Genomic DNA, 23,439 nt, shown 5'->3' on the forward strand with positions numbered 1-23,439 from the left:
CCTTCAATGAAGGCATGCCCATTTACGCATGTCTTTCGAACGCCCACCCAACCGCGGGGAGGACATGCAGACTCCACACAGAAGGCACTCCCCGCACTCCAGCCGAGAATAGAACGGGAGAACCACTTGCCGTGAGGCAACAACGCTACCGATGCACCACCGCGGATATGAAAACACATAGTGTGCTGAATGATATATTCTGCTGTTCCGCATGCCAAAAGCAGCCTCTCTGATAACCTGTGAATACAGAAGATAGAAATTTGATTTGAGAAAGCTACCATAGGCTCTTTAACCTGCTTACCTGGACTTTATTCTTTACTTTCTTGACTTTCTCATTCATTTCCTTCTGCCTGCCCAGAATCAAGTTGTTCTGTGTGCTGCTGACTTCATTCTGTTAAGTAAAATATTAATAAATCTTATTGTATGTACCATACTTCGAAAATACATTATTTAAAGTAAAACAAATACTGCAGTAGATTTTCTTATGATGCTGTTTGAACCAGTATTTGACACTACTTAAAAAAGATCTAAAATTACTATTAAGAATATTAATTCAAATAATTTAAAATGTCATTTAGAATTTAAAAATGAGCAATTGTTCTCTTAGTCAAGACAGATCAAAAGACTGAATAGAACTGCTAGTCTTATTGTAATAAAACCTACCTTAAGATGTGGTAGCCTTGAAATTTGTTATAATAAATATGATACTAGGAATCTCCCCCCTGCATGGGAAAATAATGAATAATCTACTCGCAGAAAAAAAAACAAAGAATGAAAGTTCTGTTCTGTGTGGGAAAGAACAGAATGCCTTTACAAATGTACAAGGAAAGTATTATGCTTACTGGTGTTTACTGTTAATGTGCACCCCATTTTAAAACTAAGAAGCTTAGCTCTACACTTATATGACAAAGGAGATGGCAAAATAACAGGCAGACCTAAAATGTCACAGGCCTCAGGCCTTCTATCAACATACTTGTATGTTCACAAACTGAATGCAAACAAAATGAAATATTCAGAAAGGATACAAATGCAGTCTAGAAAACACAACTGAAAAATAAAATCTGAAATACAATGCCTTTCTGTAACACAAAGCTGTATACCTTTATACAGGAAGGAACATTCTCGCATACAACATATTTTAAGTCAAGCATTACAATAAAAGAGGACCACACTGCACTGTTGTAAGCTTGTAGACCAAAAATTCATGTCAACGTAACCTCGGTACACTCTGGCCAGTCTGAGTGCAAAAAGCCATTTCATCTTTCCTGCAGAAGAAGAAAGCAGGACAGCAATCTAGTTTTATGTTCGTACCTCACTTCGAGGATGCAGTGATAAAGCATGTATACTACATACCTCTCAGCCTGGAAACATCAAAAATCTGGACAAGGCCCATGAAAAATAGGTACAAATCTGTACACTGATTAACATCTAATTTGCATACATAATTACGTAACCCCACCCACTCCAATGGAATTGTGGGATACCAACTTTCAAACGCAAACTGAAGAACACACAACAAAAATATGGCACCAGAGTCCCCCTACAGCCATTCCAATGTCCCATTACCTGGTTATTTCGTCCCATTTACCATAAACACTAATGTATGCATACTGCTTTACTTCTACAATAATTATTTGGATTTTATTTTTACTCAAAGCCGTAGCAAAGTCACCAAAGTGGTAGCTGCCCCAAGTGAAACAATTAGGGAGTACAATTAGTGACTTAATAGAGATGCTGATCCCTCCCTAACTGGAAGTGCATGTAGTCTTACAATGCATTTAAGCACCCACACCTGTACAATAATTAGGGTGTACAATTAGTGGCTTAATAGAGGTGCTGATTGCTCCCTACCTGGAAGTGAAAGTAGTCTTAAAATGCATTTAAGCCTCCACTCTTGTATAACTGCAGCTGCTTAAGAGACGGTCAATTTGTGAAGATAGCAAAGAGCTACTGTGTATTTACTTCCCTTTGCTATGTTCGGACACTGGTTTCACTTTGAAACAGAGGTTCTTTTTTTTAAAAAGTAATTTGAATATCACTCATACAATGCTACAAATATATCTAGACGTTTGTTGTGACTAAAATAATGGTTTAAGAGCTTTCAGCTTTGAATACCTTTTTCATTTTCTTGGGGGTATGGCATCAACCAGTGAACTGACTGACCCAACTACAGGTCTGTGATTACAACTTACGATGCTATTACTTGGCTTGCTACATATACTATACTTAGAATCTGTTTAAACTCTTCTTGTTTGCAAATGTCATAAAAACTTGAAGTGGAATCATAGTGATTAGCAGACATTATGTCTCATAAAAATTAAATTTCAATTCCTTAGTAACTATAAATCAGTGTCTCTGCCTATTGTATCACTGTGTACATGTTAAACACTCATTTTGTGCTAACCAGCTTTATAGTTTATGCAACTAGAAATCCACAACCAGGGCCTCCAATGAAAATGAAATCTGCTCAGCAATACTATCCTGGTAATTAAAAAAAATAAACAAACAAGGAAATAAACATTCTATCTCTTAAGCAATGCTAATGAGAAGTTATGTACCTACCATAACGTTCCATGTTAGTTGTCTTCTCTCGCCTTCTTTCTTGCTGGATAGGTTCGGAGCTGATCCTCGGCTCCGACTCGGCCACTTACTAAAGCTCGAGAGCTTATTTTACCGGCTCGAGGCAACCCTATATCCCATGATGCTAGGCGATAACTCCCCAGATCTCGTTTGGAAGCTGAAAAACCTAGCATAGGCCAATAAAACAAAATCCTCCAACTGGAAGGAGGAGGAAAAGGGATAAAAACCCCCAAAGATAATTATTTACACTACATATATCCCAGGACACCTAGATAGTGAACAAAGGAATAAAAGGACCCTTCAAGGAAGGGAAGATCTTCTCGGTCTGTCCAGGTTAGGGGGATGGTGGGTGGGATGCAAGAAAGAAGGCGAGAGAAGACAACTAACATGGAACGTTATGGTAGGTACATAACTTCTCAATGTTAAGTTGTCAATCTCGCCTTCATTCTTGCTGGATGGGACGGCATCCCTAGCACCTTCATCCTGGGTGGCTCATTGGAACAGACTCTTAAGAATGGTGGAACCAAATGTTGCTCTGTCCCTGGAGGCCATGTCCAATTTGTAATGCGAAACAAAGGTATGAGGAGAGGCCCATGTGGCTGCCGCACAGATAGTGTCTATTGGTAATCTAGCTTGAAAAGCTGTAGATGTAGCTAGTGCTCTAGTTGAATGGGCTTTTGGCTTAGAAGTTAATTCCCTGCCTCTGAGTTGATAAATAGATGTAATCACAGAAGACAGCCACCTAGATAGGGTTACCTTGGAAACAGGAAGACCTTTCTTATTTTCTGCGTACGATAAAAACAGTTGATCAGACTTCCTTATTTGTTTGGTTCTATCCAAATAGTATCGGAGCTGGCGGTGAACATCTAGATAATGTAGCTTTTGCTCCACTCTATTAGTATAGTTTGGGAAAAAAACTGGGAGATCAATTGATTGATTTAAATTTGTCTGCAAAGCCACCTTGGGTAAGAAGGATGGATTAGTCCTTAGAGAAACTCTGTCTTTATGGAAGATTAAGTAGGGAGGACGAATGCAGAGGGCGTGAAGCTCTGATACTCTCCTAGCAGAAGTAATGGCGACTAGGAAAAGTGTCTTCCAGGAAAGAAATTTCAATGAACAGGAGACCGCAGGTTCAAAGGGGGGGATAATTAAGGATGTTAAGACTAAATTAAGATCCTACTGAGGTGGAGGGTCTTTGATCCGAGGCTTAAGTAAATATACACCTTTAAGGAAGGCTTTGCAAAGCTTATTGGACATGATGTTGTGGTCCGATAAGCCTGTATGAAAATTCCATATGGCTGCCAACTGAACCTTTACTGTAGACGCAGAAGACCCTGAATGAAAAATTTCAGCTAGGAAGTCTAAGACCGAATGAATTGGGGCAGTAAAGGGATCTATATTCCTTGTCTTTGCCCAGAAGGAGAAACGTTTCCATTTACTGGTGTAAATCCTTCTGGTGGAAGATTTAAGGGAAGCTACTATGATATCCCGATCGGGATTAGAAATCATAGGAAGCCTGGCTAAGGACGGAAGTGGAGCAACCAAGCAGTGAGGTTGAGAGAATGTAGGGATTGGTGCATCTGCCCCGACTGATGGGTCAACAGATCTGGAGCTGGGTCCAGATGCCAAGGCTGTACCAAAAGATAATGATGTAGGAACGGAAACCATATCTGTCGAGGCCAGTAGGAGGCAATGAGAATCAACTTGGCTCTCAAGGCGGTTACTTTCTGAATTACTTGTGGAATTAGAGGAAAAGGGTGGAAAGGCATAGAGAAGTCCCCGAGGCCAATCTTGGACTAGAGCGTAGCGTCTCTGAGGGTATGGCCTGAAAGGGGAAAGAGGGTGAAGAAGTTGGGGCATTTGCTGTTTTGGGATGTAGCAAAAAGATCGCAGCAAGGAAGACCCCACTTCTGAAAAATCTCTTCCGCTACCAATTGTTTGAGAGACCACTCGTGTGGCATGAGTATGGCTCTGCTCAACCTGTCCGCTATGAAGTTGGACTTCCTGGGGATATGCGTTGCTATCAGAAACCGCTGAGAGGAGATCACCCATTGCCAAAGTCTGAGTGCCTCTCGACACAGGGGATAGGACTTGGTTCCGCCTTGCTTGTTGATATACCACACTACGGACATATTGTCCATTTGAATTGCAATAGTTCCTAGGGGAAGAGAGTCGTGGAGAGCTTGCAACGTTAAAAGCACTGCTCTCATCTCTAGGACATTTATGTGCAGGTGGCGCTCGAAATGTTGCCAAGTGCCATGGACCATCCTGCCCTGAAAATGCCCCCCCCCCACCCGATGAGGGAGGCGTCCGATGTCACCGTGGCGACCGGGGGAGGAGGAACAAAGGGTCTGCCCTGATGGACTTGAGGGGACAATATCCACCAGGACAGATGATGTTTGCAAGTTTGAGTTATCATGATCTTGTGGTGCATGGGGAGTTGCTGAAAAGACCATTGGGAGAACAGCATCCACTGTAGAAGACGCATGTGAAAACGTGCAAGGGGAAGAAGTGTTATGGTGGCCGCCATAAGACCCAATACTTTCAGGACATACCTGGCCTGAATTTTGTCGTTCTGAAGAAGAACATGGACATGGTTTTGAATATCTAAGACTCTTTGGTCTGTTAACTTTGCTGAAAGTTGTACGGTGTTCAAGTTGGCGCCTATAAAGGTAATAGACTGACAAGGCGACAAGGCAGACTTTTTGAAATTTATAGAGATTCCTAGCCCTCTGCAAATGTGAATGGTGTAAGCTCTGGCTTGGAGAAGTTGATGCCTGGTGGTGGCAGTGAGGAGCCAGTCGTCTAGATATGGAAACACCTGGAATCCTTGCCGTCTCAGGTGAGCCATAACCGCTGCCATACATTTGGTGAACACTCTGGGGGCTGTAGTGAGACCAAAGGGCAGGGCTCTGAATTGGTAGTTACTGGCCCCCAGCCGAAAGCGGAGGAAACCTTCTGGAGCGCCTGTGAATTTTGATGTGATAGTACGCATCCTGAAGGTCCACGGAGCACATCCAATTGTCCTTGCCCAGAAAGGGCAGAATGGACTGTAGCGTGACCATCCAGAATCTTGTTCTCTTTACAAACTTGTTCAGTTTGCTGAGATCTAACATTGGTCTCCAGTCCCCTGTCTTTTTCTGTACCAAAAAGAACCTTGAGTAGATTCCGGATCCTAGTTGGTCTGCTGGGACTGGCTGGATGGCTCATTTTGCTAGCAGTTTTGATATTTCTGATACTGCTAGTTCCCTTAGACCGGGTGGAACGTCTGGAAGGGTTCCCTTTTGTTGAATTGGGGTTTGGATAAAGGGAATTTTGTAACCCTCGGATATGATCGACTGTGCCCATTTGTCTTGAATAAGGGAAAGCCAGGCTATTGGGTACAGCGACAATCTTCCCCCAACTGCCTCCGAAGGTGGACAATCAGGCAACATCTCAGGGATGCTGGAAGGGTTTGTCAGAGAGAGGCTCCCTGCTACCCTGGTTTTGCGGACCCCCTCTGCCCCTAGGGTGGCGTCTGTTGTTGTTACCCCCTCTGCCTCTGGGGGTAAACTGACCTCTTGCGTCAGACGTGACTCCTTGAGATTTGCGGAACCACATTTTCCCACCCTTCTGACCCTTAGGGTATGGTCTTGAAAGGGTGGAGAAACGGACTCCTACGGCAGAAAGAGTCTTGACATCTTGCTCGCATCTGGTGAAGGTGTCTTTCACTTGAGGTCTGAACAAAGCCGAACCATCAAAAGGGGAATTTGTGAAGGACGCCTTGAAAGGGTCCGCGAAATTACACAGCTGCATCCAGGCGTGACGCCTTAAGGCCACTCCTGTGCCTGCGGCCCTACTCGCTCCATCGGCTGCATATGAAATCAGACACATGGAGGAGTAACAATCGAGTTCAGGGTTCCAAGCTGTGAGTTTATTTTATCCTGGGACCCAGCAGCTGATGGATCCTGTAAGACTTCTCCCAACTCTTTGAGAATATCTCTCTGAAGGCGGGTGAAGTGACACAGGTAATTCAGTGACCGCATGGCAAAGGTCGCTGAAGAAAACATCCGCTTACCGTACCTATCCATGGTCCTAGAATCCTTATTAGGAGGATGGATAGGTACTGAAGGATCAGCTAGTTCCTTCTTGGTGGCTGCAGCCACCACCATAGCATCCGCCGGTACACCTTTTGTCAGGAATTGCTTGTCAACTGGTGCTGTAATGAATTTAGATGGCATTCGGGGCCGACCACGCCTTGCGAGCCACTACTTCCATAAGGGGGTCGAAAGGCAGAGAAACCCAGGAGGTGGAGGGTTGAGAACCAAATGCCTCCAGGTACACCGACTCGTCCTCGGAAGGATTAAGTGAAGACCAGTTCCCCCTCTGCTTCAGGATTTCCAGGATGTCTGAGAAAGAGACATCCTCACAGGGGGACTTTGGGGATCCCTCCGACTCATCCAAGTCGGTGTCAGATGTAATAGACTCATGGGAGTCCACATGCTTCCTCTTACATGTCCTCTTACGCGGAGGCTCCGATGACAGGTCAGGAGAAGCCTCGGAAGAGGAAGAAATTCCCAGTGGGGAAACCTGAGGCGTTGGATCTCTGGGTCCGGGAGCAAGAGAGTGAGAAGAGACATCAGCAGGCACTGTAGTGGGAGGAGCTGATGGAGCTGACCGTTGACTAAGCCCTGGGGCTAGTACGCTCCTCATCACCTCTAAGGCTCCCCTATCAGAAAGGCCAGAGGGCCCCCGGTCCGAAGAGGTAGGAACCCCAGGCCGCACCGACAGGGAAGGCTCAGAGGCCGATGTCGGGGCCGAGCTCACCAGCGCCGATGCTCCGAGAGGGAGAACGGGGTCGGACAAAGGTCCGATGCCACTCGCCCCCTCGGAGCCGACGAGAGAGATCAGGCGCCCGGATCCCTCCAATGAAGGTATCAAAGAGGAGATCGGAACGGAAGACGAAGGAGCCGAAGGGGAGGTATCGGCTCTGAAGCCACAACGGTCACGGCTCCGAGGAGCTCCGATTCCGAACTCTGAGGGAGAGTCGAAGGAGGAAAAATAGGTGGAGTCAAAATAGCCACCGTCTGATGAGACGGGCTAGAGATCATCTGGGCCAATGCCTGAGACTTTAACAGCCTACTTACCACTCTCTCAAGGTCGTGATCTGAAAGTCTGGACGACCGAGAAGATCGGCTCCGATGGCTCCGCTCCGAGAGCAGGGGAGACCACGGAGCCGAATGGATGGACTCCAATGAAGGGGATCTTGACCTCTTCTTAGATGGAGCCAATGGAGCCGAAGACATGTCAGCTCCAGCCAGAGCTGACAGCGAAAGCATGGGCTCAGAGGTATCGGCACCAAGTGGTGCCGAGACCGGAACTTGTGACTCAAAGGGATCGGCTCCAGCCAGAGCTGATCTAGGCACAGACAAGGAGCCAGCAGCCGAAGGCTTAGTACTTGGAGCCGATGGTTTTGCAGGTTTCGAGGGCCTCCCCGACGCAGACTTAGTCGGGGAGCCCTCGAGCTTTAACAAGCCCCTCAGTATCAGTTTATTCCTGCGCTCCTGCAGGACTCTTGGACTGAATGCATGACATACTGAACAAGAGTCCTGCAGGTGCAGGGGTCCCAGGCAGTAAACACAAGAAGTGTGACCGTCTGTCAGAGACATTTTCTGACAGCACGAGTAACACTTCTTAAAGCCTGAGACCTTAGCTTCTTTAGGTTCCTTCGACATAACAGTGTCGAGGGTTCACAAAAGTAACAGAAAAACACACACACACTCTCAAAATTAATAGGGATACTGACACACCCAAACACTCCACAGGATCCCTAAGAAAAATTAGGAAAGGGGCAGGCTTAAGGCCTAACCTAAGAGTGGAGGGGGAGGGATATAAGAGATAAAAAGGGAAGGTATATAAAAAAGTAATAGAGTTAAGGGTAGTTACTTAACTATTGAAAGAAATAACTAGGTAAAAAATTAACTCAAAAAGGGTGACTGAACACTCTATATATAAGACTTACCAGGAGCCAGTAAAAAAATGCACCTCACAAGCGAAAGCGGCAAACGAGATCTGGGGAGTTATCGCCTAGCATCATGGGATACAGGGTTGCCTCAAGCCGGTAAAATAAGCTCTCGAGCTTTAGTAAGTGGCCGAGTCAGAGCCGAGGATCGGCTCTGAACCCATCCAGCAAGAATGAAGGCGAGATTGACAACTTAACATCATAACTTATTTACATATCAGACACCATTTTTCTGAATCCAGTACAAAGTGCAACTCAGGCAGTGAGAATGCTTCTGTGCTAAGAATATGAAAAAAAATGTCAACAAAATTTGGAATGATGATTCTACTAACAAAGTAAGACTAGCACTAAAAATCAACTTCTTTGCCCAATGGGATCTGATTAAAAAACTATTTCCGAATAAAACAGCATTTTGTTATGCATGGAAATTGTTGATGAGGGAAGGTGATTCTGATTAGCCCTCTGGCTGCATGTTTTAGAGCTTAATGAGTACATTGCTGCAAATCAAATCCACATTAGCAAGATTTTTGTTAAAATGTGTAATCTGTAGGAAATATGGGTACAATTAATGTGAACTGAATACTCTAAAAATGATGTGGTTTATGTCATACTACAGTTTTAAAAGAAAGTATGAAGTACATCTAAAGCCAACTGTTCATTTCTATCAGTGATTATAGTTAAAGCTGAATGAAGCCTGCAGAGAATTATGGTAAAGTCACTGGAATGGTCTTAAAACTGAATGGCAAGTGACTTGTTTAATGAAAGCTGATGCTAATCAAAATGCTGAAAGTGCATTCAATTTGGCTTCTTAAGATGTAAAGCAGTAATGAGCAAGTTAGGGGATATAGCTGGCTACTGCTTCTACTTTGCTATGCTTTTAGAGGGCCATAAACTGCAAAAAAAGGAGTAAGATACTAAATCACTTTAATGCCTTCTTTGCAACTGATTTGCTAGAGATATTTGGAGAACAGGATGATCACAATAATCACTTAAATCACGAAATGAATATGTGCGATTTTTATCTGAAAATGAAAATGCAACTTTTCTTTAAAGTGTTTTCTTTAAAGTGTGCCTAATATCAAAACAGTTAATGAGAATGTGGAATTTGATGAACAGTAGAAAGTAGAGTGGTATTTAAACAGTGAAATAGCTAAGTAAACATGGGTATAGGACAGCTCCATGAATGGGATTGTTCAAATGCTGAGAATTTTAAGTTTTAAACAATTGTCTGAAACATTGAACAATGACAATCTGTCTTACAGTCCAGACATTAGCAACTAATTAAACAATGCACGTGTGAGAAGGGAACCACTCACATTCATTAGCTTGCAAATAGTTCCTGATCACACTAGTCACGAGAAAGACACACACACACGTATAGTTCACACACACACACACACACACACACACACACACACACACACACACACACACACACCAGTTCAAGCTTACCCTGAAAACGAGTAGTTCCTCTGCCGTTATCCCAGCTCGCAAACAAGTTCCTCTGCAGATCCAGCTTTGCAATTCTGCCTGCTAGCAAGTTCCTCTGCTGTTCCAACTTTCTGCCATTATCCCTGCTTGCAAAACAAGTTCCACTGTTAATAAGTTATTCCAATCCCATTCCTGCCCGCTCGCAATTCAATTTTCGGAGAACCGGAAATGATGATGTGAGCTCCTTGAGCTCAATTCCGACTGGCTGGTAGCCTGATGGAACTGATGTCATCGCGCACGCGATGACGTCAGTTCCAACAGCGCGAAAATTAAAAAAACAAGGCAAAAAAATCAGAAATGAAGGGGTGCCACTCAGGAATCGTGGCACCAAAACTCTGTAAAAAACGAGTAATTCGGAACAGTTGGGAGGTCTGGTATACTATGCTATTGGAGGTTTGTAAGTTTAAAGGTTCAGTAATAAAAGTATATTATACCATGGAGGTTTGTAGGTTTAGTTACAACTAAACTTACAAACCTCTTTGGCATACTATATATGCTTTATCACTGCACCCTTAAAGAGAGGTACCTCTAAAGTTCACTGCTCTAACTGACTTAAAAAAGTTATTAGAACAACAACTTTTGCACCAACATATATTTTTGAACATAAGAAATATGAAACTTTAAAGAATGGCATTACATAATAACCTGTAGCTCTTGATAAACCACCAGAAATGTGCAAGTTATGTACTTACCATAACTTGGTATCTGTGTTGTCTTCCTTCATTCTTCCTGACTGTTGGGTTACGGACCCACTTGACTTAGATGCACTTTTACAGAGTAGGATCCAAGTCTCAAGCTCCACCCACATTCCATACTGCTCTTTCTGCCTAACTCACTCATTTCAAGTTTACTGCCCAACTAGCTGACAGAGTGCAGAAAAAAGAGAAGGAAGTACGAATTAGGAACCAGACGCTCAAAAACCAAGAACATCAGTTCCTAAAAAGTTCTCTCCAGGTCTTCTAGAGCACTGGGTAGGGGGATGGCTGGGAGGGAAGGTGAGGAGGAATGAAAATAAGTACATAACTTATAACTCTGATGTTGTCTCTTTCATTCCTCCTCACTGTTGGGTTAGAGTCCCAGAAATACAACTCCTGGGTGGCCTCAAGAAAGGATATGCTGGAGCACTGCAGAACTGAAGGAAGCCCTGCTCCTGGAAACAATGTCTAGTTTGTAATATGTGACAAAGGTATGAGTTTTTGACCAAGTAGCTGCAGCACAGATATCATCTAAAGATGCCCTGGAAGAAAAGGCAAATGAGGTAGACATAAACCTAATTGAATGGGCCTTAAGAGGATGAGGTAACTGTAATCCATGCTTGGCATAAATCAAAGTAATACAGTCTGTTATCCTCTTGCACAATCTCTTCCAAGGGACCTCTTCAATGAGATGATCTAGAGAGGTATCAGAAGAGATGGGAAGTTCCTGAACAGGAAATACCTGGAAGCTCATACTGGCTGGCTGTCCCTGTGAAACAGGTAGATGAGGCACAGTACAATATGAAGGGGGTGGTAGTAGAATTCGAAGAAGCAAGAGTTGAAAGAGCTCTCTGGTGACAGAAAACCCTTTCCACCACTTCCAAAGTGGAAGGACTGGGAGAAGCTGAAGCTAACCTCACCAGAGGTGTAACTTTAGGAGTCAGTAAACTCTGACCCTACCTGGATTCCCTTCTCAAGGGATGAGTCGACCTGAGCTGTCCAGCACTGAGGCTCCAAGGGGGAGTGACAGCTTCAAAACTCTCGGAATTTAAGGCATTCCGCAGGTCTGGCACCATCGCTTCAGCTTCGAGACTTGCCCTGCTCAATGGGGATTAGCACTGAAAAAGTCAGGGACAAGTTATCTTCAGATCTGCCACTTCGACTCTCGGATCCAAGGGCTTCAAAATTGCTGGTCGAACAGGAGAACGAGAACGAATGGAATGAGAAACATGTTGAAGGGTCATAGATCCAATGGGAGACAAAGACGGCAAAACCCTAATCTGGATCTGAGCTCAGAGGAATTTCATCATCATGCTATCCATATCCGCCTCAGAGACACTTCGGGAGGACCTGATAGAAGACAATGTAGAAGTGGGTGAGACAGTCTCCTGGGTGTCTCTAAGAAAGGAGATAAGAACCTAGGGGAACTGGCTCCAGAGAGGGAGAGGCGAGGGCTTCAAGGTCAAGTTGACTTTGTCATTCCGAGAGTTGGATCTAAGGAGGTTGGATCAGAACACTTAGGCAATTTAGCAGGCAGCACCAATACTGGAGCAGACTTAAGAGACTGGGCAGATGAACGTTTCCTGTGCTCCCTGGGCTCCGACGCCTTTTTGACTTCTTGGAGGGGTTTTGAGCTCCTGAAATAGAAGCTGAAGAAGAAGGAGCCAAAGCTGGAAGCAAATCCTTCAACACTAACTTGTTGTGTCTATCGCTTGGGGCTCTAGAGTTGAACCCCAAGCAGATTTGGCAAGGGGTATCTAGATGGTCTTTTATTTTTCTGTTTTAAACAAAGGAAAAAGAAAATAGAAATTTACCAACAATGGTAATTAAAGAACTACTCTGAAAGGGTTAAGATAATAGAAGTTATGTACTTACCATTACCTTTACCATCTCTATTACCATTACCATTTCTATTACCTTAATAGAAGTTATGTAGTTAGGTCATAACTTGGTATCTGTGCTGTCCACTTTCATTATGCATCACAAATGGGTCTTCGGATCCATCCTCAGATCTAACTCAGCCAAATCTTCCAGACATACGATCTCAGCCTCAAATTCCTTCCTCTCCCACAATGCCCCACTCCTTCTCCAACCCCTCAGATCGAGTTTGCTGCCCCCTCAGGCAAAAAATGTAAGCTAACCATACTGGACCAATGAAAGAAAGTGACCAGCTGGAGCTCAAACAAGAACATGTGGGTTCCCTTATCCTCTATATTGCTCTCAGCTTCAAAAGGATGGGGGAATGAGGTTGGGATGTGATACATAATGAAAATGGACAAAGTACAGTTTTGTACCTACCATAAATGTAGATGTTCGAGTGCTCATACAGCTGCAGTCATAACAGATGGGTTATCCTGCCGTCAGGCGGGTCCTCGGTCGGCCGAATTCCAAAGTCTAGGTCCGGCGTCGGTTGTCGTCGCTTCTTCCCTGACGTCAGTGTGGCAGGGGTATAAAAGAGGCAGCCGACGCCATTTTCATCAGTTTTTCTTGCCCCAGATGTCAGGTGCCCCCAGAAGGAAGGCAAACATAATGTTATGCAAAGATGCAATGTTGATAAATCAAAAACAGTAGTTGCAAGCAAATACACCATAAAAGAATACCCCACAAAGGTTATATGAAAAGTGTTTGTCATAAGGCCTGTCCTAAGAGGGGATGGAGGGAGGGAAACCTGGACTGCAGCTGTATGAGCACTCGAACATCTACATTTATGGTAGGTACAAAACTGTACTATGTTCATCGTGCATACAGCTGCAGTCATAACAGATGGGTAGAATCCCAAAGCTAAGTAAGGGTGGTAGGCACTAAGTGGAACTAGGAGGGGATAGGATGCCCTGCAGGACTGCTGTGGCAAAGCCCGCTCTAGATTTTGAGTATAGTGGGAGGTGATAGTGCTTGGAGAAAGTGTGCACTGAACTCCAGGTGGCCGCTTCCAAAATGTCCTTGGTAGGGACCCCCCTGAGGAAGGCTGCAGAGGTAGCTGTGGCTCTGGTGGAGTGGGGTCTGATGCATGTAGGCACAGTTTTTCCATGAAATGAGCAACAAAAGCGTATGCAGTGGGCTATCCATTTTGAAATTGCCTGTTTGGAAATAGCCTTTCCCTGAGCACCTGCAGCATAGGACACAAGGAGTTGCTCAGATTTCCTGAATGGCTTTGTTCTGTCCAAATAGTAACAAAGTTGTCTGTGAATGTCCAAGGAATGTAGTAATCTTCCCCCTTTGTTTCGTGGATTAGGATAAAAGGTAGGTAAGTGGATAGTCTGATTCAAAGCTACACTGGATACTACCTTTGGCATAAAGGTAGGGTTGGTTCATAAGGAAACTCTGTCCTGATGGAAAATGATGAATGGTTGCACAGCCACAAGGGCCTGTAGCTCCGAAACCCTGCGTGCTGAGGTGAAAGCCAGAAGAAAGGCTGTTTTCCATGACAAGTACTGTAACTCTGTTGAAGATGCTGGCTCGAAGGGAGGAAGGGTCAGCTTTTCCAATACGAAGTTGAGGTCCCAAGCAGGGACTGGAGGTTTCCTTGGGGGTTTTATATTCTTTGCCCCTCTGAGAAACTGCCTTAAGAGAGGGTGAGAAAATAAAGGAGGATCTGTGTTGTATTGTGCAGAAATGGCTGAAGAGTGGATCTTGATGGAGGAGAAGGAAAGTCCATTGTTTAACTTCTCAGCTAGGTACTGTAAAATTTGAGGTATATTTATTACCCAAGGATTCTGTCCCTTTTCTTGATTCCAGGCACAATTGTTTCCATTTGGCGGAGTAGGCCTTTCTAGTAGAGGGTCTTCTGGCCTCCAAGATGACATCCTGCACCTCCTTGGAGAGGAGAAACTGTTGGGAAATCAAGGAATTCTCCATGCAGCTAGATTTAGAGTTTTGAGATTGCTGTGAAGGGTTTTGTAGTTGTGCTGGGAGAGCAGAAGAGGGACTAGAGGTAGGATCCATGGTGGGGAATGTGTCAGGCTCTTCAGGAGCGGATACCAGTGTTGTCTTGGCCAGTCTGGAGCAATGAGAATCATTTTCGGCCTCTCTGCAATGGCTTTTAATAGAACTTTGGGCAGCAGAGGAAGAGGCGGGAAGGCATAGACTGTCAATGTTGCCCAATTGAAGGAAAGTGCGTCCACTTTCCAGGCCTGTGGATGATAGGTCCTTGAACAAAATTTTTTCAACTGGCAATTTCTGTGGGTAGCAAAGAGATCTATGTCTGGCTGTCCCCATGCCTGAGTTATCTTTGTGAAAACTTGAGGATGCAACTTCCATTCGTGTGGATCTGTCATATTTCTGCTTAGGTTGTCTGCCAGTGTGTTTTCCTTCCCTGGCAGGAATTGTGCCTGTAGCTGAATTTGTAATTCCAGTGCTGTGTTCCATAAGGTCATGGCTTGCCTGCACAGGGGGTATGAATGAGTTCCCCCCTGTTTGTTTATGTACCACATCACTGTGGTGTTGTCTGTCCTTATCAACAGCTGGCCTGGATGCAGTAGGTCTTTGAAGGTCATAATAGCCTTTTGCATGGCTAGCATTTCCTTTTGGTTGATGTGAAGGTGTTTCTCTTTTTGGGTCCATTTTCCCTGAATGCACTGATTTGTCATGTGTGCTGCCCAGGCATAGTCTGAGGCGTCTGTTGTGATGATTTGAGTTGCTTGAGGTACACAGAAAGGAAAACCTGTGTTTCTTTGGCAAGCTTGAGTCCACCACAAAAATTCCTTTTGAAGGCATGGAATGAGTGGTATAATTGCTTCCAAGCTGTGGCTGTGTTGAGACCATAAGTTTTTCAGGTACCACTGAAGTTTCCTCATATGCAGCTTTGCACATGGGATTAGTAGGATGCAAGATGCCATGAATCCCAGAGCCTGCAGGACTTTCCTTGCAGTTAGCCTGGTGTAAGTTGACATTTTTCTGAAGTATTGAGACAGTTGCCCTTGCTTGTCTGGCGTGAGGTAGGCCATCTGGGTGGTTGTATCCAAGCTGGCACCCAGGAAAATTATTTGTTGAGAGGGTATTAGTTTTGATTTCTTTTTGTTGACTGTGTATCCCAGGAAGTTCAACAGTTTTATTACAAATGCCAGGTGCTGCAGTAGTATGTCCTTGCTGTCCGCTTGCATCAGGCAGTCGTACAGATATGGGTAGATTTGTATCCCTTGTAGTCTGCAGAAGGCGATTACTGATGCCAGGCATTTCGTAAACACTCTGGGCGCAGTAGATAAGCCAAAGGGCAATGCAGAGAATTGGTAATGGGTTGAACCTGCAAGAAATCTGAGGTATCTTCTGCAATCTTGTCTGATAGGGACATGCAGGTATGCCTCCTTGAGGTCCAATGTTACCAGCCAAGACTCCTTGCCCAGCATGGGAAGAAGCTGCTGTAATGTGAGCATCTTGAATTTTGGTACCTGTAGATATGTGTTTAGGATGGATAGGTCTAAGATAGGTCTCCAATCTTTGTCTTTCCTTGGTACCAGGAATAGTCTGGAATAAAACCCTTGACCTTGTTCTTTTGCAGGTACCTCTTGAATTGCTTTCATGTCCATGAGAGCTGAAACTTGTTTTGTGCCTCTGCCCTTTGATTTTGTGGCAGGTTTGGCATGCCTCTCATTTTGGAAGGGTGTGAAAGTGGAACCTGTAGCTTCTGTCTATAATGTCCAGAATCCATTTGTCTTTTGTAACAATATGCCAATTTTTTGAGAATAATGTCAGTTTTCCACCCAAAGGTGCTGCCATTAAAGCTTTGCTTGGCAGGTGTAGGGGGAAGTCATTGTGTCTGTTTTCTAAAAGACTGTGATCTATCTTCTCCACCTCTTGGGGTTGGTGCTTGCCACTGTCTGGCTCTGAAAGATCCTTGAGGTTGCCCTCTACCCCTTGGGCGCCTGTATCTGCCCCTTTGAGGTCGATCCGTGGCTGGAAAGGACCAATTTTTTGAAGGCCAGTTTCTGCTGAAACGTGGAGGCTGTACCTGCAGGAAATCTTTCACTGTTTGCATTGATTTCGCTTTTTCCTCCATTTTCTTTAGCACCTCCTCAGCTTTAACACCAAACAATACATCTTTTTGAAGAGGTGCATCTAATAATTTAGCTTTGACATGATCTGGTAAGGTTTGCTCTTTGAGCCAAGCATGCCTACGTATAACAGACCCGTAACAGCAGCTGTACATGAGGCCTCTAAAGCATCAAAACCACACTGCAAGGTATGTTTACCCACTTGCTCTGCACCATGCAACAAATCCTGCAACTCTTTTAAATCTGGTTGTTCTGGTTGTGTCATCTTGCTTTTCAGCTGAGATATCAAAAACTGCTGATACTTTAACATATGGAACTGACAGTTTAATGCCCTCATGGTTAAAGTGGCTGAGGTGTACACCTTTTTCCCCCACCTTTCTAAAGCTCTGGAATCTCTCTCTGAAGGTAATGGGTTTTTAGCAGTAGAGGCCTTAATTCCCTTGGGACCCTGTGAAATAGTTTCTGGGTCAGCAGCATGGCTTTTATATAGGAACTGGTGGGAATCAGGAACCCGGTAATACCTGTCTGGTTTAACAGGAGCTGGAGGCAAAGAATCTGGATTAAGGCTGGCTTCTGTGTACACATCATCCAATATATCTAAAACAGGAGGGATAGCCAGAGGCCTATGCTGGGGGAGCAGAAGAAATTCCCTGAGCCTTTTCTTGGAATCTGAGTAATCTTGGCCTTCCCAATGAAAGTGTTCCCTCAATGTATGCAGGGTTTCCCCAAAAGAGAAGTCCTCAGGGGGGGAGACCGAGGGAATAGACTCCTCTGCATCAGAGTCTTCGAATGGAGAATAGGCATAATCCTGGTCCTCAGATAGTTCTGAGGTAATAGAAGCTTGATCTGAGGAAGGGTAGTCTTCCTCTAATCTGGGCCTTTTGTCAGAGGGGGGTTGAGAACCCCTGATAAGAGTAATCAAATCCTCAGCCATTTTAAGCATCTGTTTTTTAGGCATGGTGCCTTGAGAGGGGGTCTGAGGAACCTGTTTTTTGGTTTTCATGGCTGCTTTAGATTTAGTGAAGGCTTTAATAGAGAAGGAGGAAGGCCTGAAGACCCCTTGAGAAATGGCAGGCCTGTCTAAATTCTGAGTTTCCCCGCCAGGAGTGGTGTCGGGATCTGTAGTAGGAATGGGGGCCGAGGAGCCTGCGACCTCGGGTACTGAAGACACCGGTAATGCATTGTCATCGGTAGTCAGGGGCTGCGTAGGCACCTCGCTGAGTACCGGAGAACCGGTAGTCGGCCTTAGTGTGGTTTCAGTAGGTGGTGCGGACCTCGTATGTCGGTCCTTATCTTTGCGTTTTTTGCTCAAAACTGGAGTCGGAGTATCCGACGACATAATATAATTAATTTTTTGCCGAAAAAGTGAAGGGCGAACTCCGCCCGACGCTTAATAGTGTGTTTATTGAATCTAGCACAGAAACGGCAGGCCGAGACGTCGTGGCCTGGGCCTAAGCAAGGTATACAGAAATAGTGGAAATCCTTATGCGGTATTTGCTTCCCACAAGAAATGCAATTATTAACTTTGTCTGACATCGGTCTGAGGCAAGAAAAGTTTCTAACGGGTACTTAGCTTTAGAGAAGACTTCGGGCTGAAATTCGATTCGAAAATCTCAGGAGCTGGCCGACCGGCACTTGCGAACTGCTTCTGCTTCGGGCACCACGCGGCAAGAAAGACTGAAGAAAATAGCGTCGGCTGCCTCTTTTATACCCCTGTCGCACTGACATCAGGGAAGAAGCGACGACAACCGACGCCGGACCAAGGCTTTGGGATTCAGCCGACTGCTGGACCGCCTGACGACGGGATAACCCTGGTGTGATGACTGCAGCAGTATAACACGATGAACATCCTCCGGTTACAGTTTCTTACACTCATTAGCTTCTACTTTGCTTACTCTGTGGGGGCAATGCTTACCCCTGCGCAAACACACTTGGACACGCTTACTGCTGTTTATTTATGCTTAGACCTGCTTACATGTGCCTTATTCATTATGACACTGCCACTTCACATGTGCATTTCATGCAGTACTCCAGTTCACATTTATATGTTATTATGTAGGTTATACAGCAAACAGATGTCAAACTATGTTCATATATGTTTTTTACATGGAAAATTATATTTGCTGCAGTGGGACTCACATCGGGAATGCCTGTTCGTTAGGTGGGTGCTCTAACCACTACACTATTGCTGTGCTGCTTTATTTGCATATATACCCCTATACCCATGGATCCTAGTTCCCCAAACACCCACCCCAACACTTCACTGACACATCAGTCATCCATTCTCCAGTTGGTAACACGGTGCATCCACACCGCTACACAATGGTCATTCCCTACTCCTCTGGACCCATCCCATGGGTTGACTCAATCCAAGTATCCTCAGACATCCCAACCTTTTAGTCCACAAACATTGGTGAAATGAGTGACCAATAGGACACTATTCCCAATTTTTGAGTTGTCCCACCTGGGACACACATGCCTTTATGTCAAGATTAGACTCTATACTTCATTACTTCGTTACTCCAGTTAACAGGACACTAACATAAATTAATAACTAAGACTATATGATAACGCACATGTTACACATGAAATGCAAGGATGTACGAGTACAGCAACGTTATATTACAAATAGGACCAGTTTAGTGATTGGCGTTTACGTTGCTGGCAAATAACAGGACTGATGCAAATATTTCATAATGGGAAAGTCCTCACATCTTATGTTTTTGAGAACAGCACTAACTTTGACACATAATACACAACTCTGACTTATTGCAGATTTGTCCCTTCCCTCTATCTTCTCATAACTCTAATACTATAGTACTGCAATATACAACGGTAACAGATCAACAACTTATTTTGCCTTGGAATTTTACATCCCATTAAAATCGTGCAAAAGTTGAAATGAAATAAATATATATATGGATGACAAGCAATTCATGACAGTCTAAGTAAGGCCTGCACTGTTACAAAGGCCATGCATTTTGCATGTAATTGAGTCTGGATATATAAGCCACAGTGCAGAGAAGGGGGTCACCATCTTTTCTGTAATGGACTATGAATAAATGTTTATTTAACATCTGTTAACCAAGTATGCAGACTGTTCCAATGAGTCAGGACTCCATTCAGTCATGACATGAGCCTTAGAGGCCAAACAACACAACTAAACATACATGAGAACTATACCTCTCAACCTCTTAATGCAAGACATCTAGCCAAAGCCAAATGTAACTGGGGGGGGGGGGCAAAGATTGGGACATACTGGGATCAATTCAATAGCTCTGCTTGACAGAGGCTCAGTAAACTGATCAATGGGGCGTCGTAGGCCGGCACACCTTGGCTAGGCTTATAAATGCCCTTTGGCAGATAGCCTAGTACATACCTATGAATCTATTACATTTATGGTTATGCACAACCTATTATTCTATCTACTGTCTGGGTTTGTAGGGGCACTTTCATGTTATTTATGTCTGCAAAGGGAATGAATGTGGTACAGGGAATGTTCTTATAGATGTATGTATGTGTGTATGCATATATATTTATAACAGGCTCGCTGACCTTCACAAGGCGGTCCGATTAGAACCGGGCCATCCGATCCTGACACGCCTGGATCCATATTTCATACCCATGGTTCCTCCACCCCACCTGAGTTCCACATACACACAAACCATTCATTCTCCAGTTGCTATCCCAGCCATAACACACCTCCACACATTGTCCTCTCCCCAGCGTTATGGACCCTACATGTATGCTGTCTCAACCCATGGATCATCAGGCTCTCCCAACCTTTTAGTCCTTGCACATACCTGCCCTAGCTTGTGTAAAGGACAGAAATCCAAACAACCCGCAATTTTTGGGTAGCCCCACCAGGGACTACCCTGTAATTGTTTGTAAGGTAGACTTAGCAGGTCGACAATGTTACTTCCACTGGTAGTATCCTGCCTGTGCTTTGTGCAGCAGTGCTTTGCTCACCCCTGCCCAGCTTGACATGACATAAGATGGCAGCACTGAATAATACAGGTGTTGCTGTTGTTTTCCTTCTCATTCATTTTGTATGCTTTATTGTCACAACGTTCATTCTTCATAGATATTTATATATATATATATATATATATATATATATATATATATATATATATATATATATATATTACATCTGTACATACACGCACATACATCTACATAATTATATATATTTCCTATACTGTTGCATGACTGTGCTGGATGATATGTTTGTGATAATATCAGATATATGTATATCTGCCATGGCTTAGTGGTAGATCACATTGGCTGTGGTATGCAGGGTCCTGGGTGTGAGCTTTGTAGAGGCCATTTATTTTGTTGTTGGCCAGAACATGGGCCATTGGATACAGAGTGATTACAGCACTTTTAAGAGGTTGAGAGTGGGTGTGTGCGGGTTTGCGCGACGGTGGGCAGTGCTAACTTCCGATTACGGTTTCTTACATTCAGTTAGCTTCCACTATGCTTAATGTATGTTAACACTGCTTACACCCGTGCAAACGCACTTGAACATGCTTACTGGTACTTATATATGTTTACTACTGCTTATTTGTGCTTAAACCTGCTTACTAGTGCCTTATTCATTATGACACTAACACTTTCATTACATTGAATTAATTAAACATTTAATGCAGTACCTCAGTTTACATTTACATGTTATTATGTAGGTTGTACAGCATAAAGATGTGAAAATATGTTCATATACGCATTCCACATGGAAAATGATATGTGCTGCAGTGGGACTCGAACCGGGAATACTTGTTCGTTAGGCGGATGCTCTAACCACTACACTATTGCTGTGCTGCTTCATTTGCATATATATTCCTTGTTATCCTCCTCAGCCTTTTCTGCTGCTTTAACCATAGCTAAGCGATGGGCAGACCCTCGCACCTATGGTTAGCTGTACTTGGGGTTTTAAAAACAAAACATACAAGGGTTTCTTCGTTTTATTTCGATGTACTGTTGCTGTTGAACACATGGAAACTGTTGGTGGGGATATGTGGACACCTATGAGCAGTCTCGCTCATTTATTTACACTTTCTTCTGTTCTACTTTGCAGGGATATGCTTATTCTGAGAGCTTTGCTCTCAGACATGCCCCCTGCACTCGTCCACGCTCTGTGTAGCATTACGAGTTGAGGCAGCGTGCCTTCATTAATATGCATGGCGCACTGCCGTACTCCTCTTAAACTGCCTCTTCCGTGCAGGACTAGATTAGTCCTGCACTGAAGATTAGTAAATCCGGGGGACTGCCTCCCATATTTATAATAATTTGAATTGGCTATAATATTTAAACTTAAAAAACATGCATTATTAATGTAACAAACAAAATGCCTAAGGCTCACTTTTTGACCATTTTATACATACAATATGAATGTGTGTGTATACACAGGAACACTCCATATAGTTTAATGTTCATAATACCAAACATGCATTGTTGTTGTTGTGTCTTTCGGCTTTTCCTGGTTAGGGGTCACCACAGCGGAACTCCGGTCCGCTAATGATTGGCAGTAGATTTTTACGTGCCGAGTTGCCAGCCCTAATGCACAACCTTCAATGAAGGTATGCCCATTCACGCATGTCTCCACGCAGAAGATGCTCTAGCTGAGAATCGAACCGGACAGCGTCTTACTGTGAGGCGACAATGCTACCGCAGCACCACCACCGCGGGTTTTTAATACCAAACATGCGTAATTCTGGTAAAAGCAACTGAATAATCATATGTTCTAAGAATGCCAGCATTATTTTGTGTGATGTTGTGGTACAGTGGAGAGTAGGAATTTGCCCTTTCACACTTTTGTGCAATGTCAGAGTTGGTATAAATAATTAGTAGGTGGTATAGCGGTGCAGGGGGTGGTGGGGGTTTCAATATTTTGAATTCTGATCTACTGGGATCAATATTTTAGCATTCAATTTTTTTTTACACATATGTGACTAGGGGTGTTTGTGTGTGTGTGTGTGTGTGTGTGTGTGTGTGTGTGTGTGTGTGTGTACACACACACACACACACACACATATATATATATATATATATATATATATATATATGCAAAAACATGCACCAAAACCCAGCGGTAGTGCGAAATTAGGGCTAAAAGTTTTGCTGTACTCAAAAGTTGTAGTGAGCAATAACCAGCTCAAAGCAGTAATCCAAAACACACGATTTGTTAGGAATGATGTTGTTGATTTATTCACGAGTATACCTCATGACACAGGTTTAGCCTGGTTTGAAGAAATGTTACTGCCTCTAAGAAGAATTTCTCACAATGAATTTAGAACTATATTGATTTTAATGGAAATAGTACTGAAAAATAATTTCTTAGTCTTTGAGGGAGAATATTACAAGCAAATAAAGGGCGTGGCTATGGGAGCACATTGTGCACCCACCTACGCCAACATTATTATGGCTTATTGGGAGAACAAATACGTCCTGACACCTAGATTTGAGAACAAGTGGACATTAATGTTAGGTTTTTGGACGACTTGTGTTTTCTTTGGAAGGGCACCCTGGAAGAGTTCGATATTTTTGTAGAATATTTAAACAGTACTACGACCTTTCTTCAGTTCACCAAATATTTTAACACCACTAAAGTGAATTATTTGGATGTACACTTGGAAAAAAGTGGTGATTCCTTTGTGTCTAGTGTGTATAGGAAGAAAACTTTCTT

At 43.8% G+C, this 23,439-nt stretch overlaps 1 protein-coding gene across 3 annotated transcripts in view; it reads right to left on the bottom strand.

Annotated features, from left to right (window-relative positions):
- Nucleotides 1-23,439, bottom strand: part of STAT1 (signal transducer and activator of transcription 1) — a 1,683,855-nt gene that overhangs the window by 1,195,829 nt on the left and 464,587 nt on the right. For all 3 annotated transcript variants that reach the window (XM_044075195.1, XM_044075193.1, XM_044075194.1), the window contains one exon: nucleotides 302-391. In XM_044075195.1, the coding sequence (XP_043931130.1) occupies nucleotides 302-391 (90 nt within the window). The remainder of the gene's footprint in view (nucleotides 1-301; nucleotides 392-23,439) is intronic.

Source organism: Protopterus annectens, chromosome 6.part0 (assembly GCF_019279795.1).
Source record: "Protopterus annectens isolate FY-2018-M chromosome 6.part0, PAN1.0, whole genome shotgun sequence".
NCBI classification, from domain to species: domain Eukaryota; kingdom Metazoa; phylum Chordata; order Ceratodontiformes; family Protopteridae; genus Protopterus; species Protopterus annectens.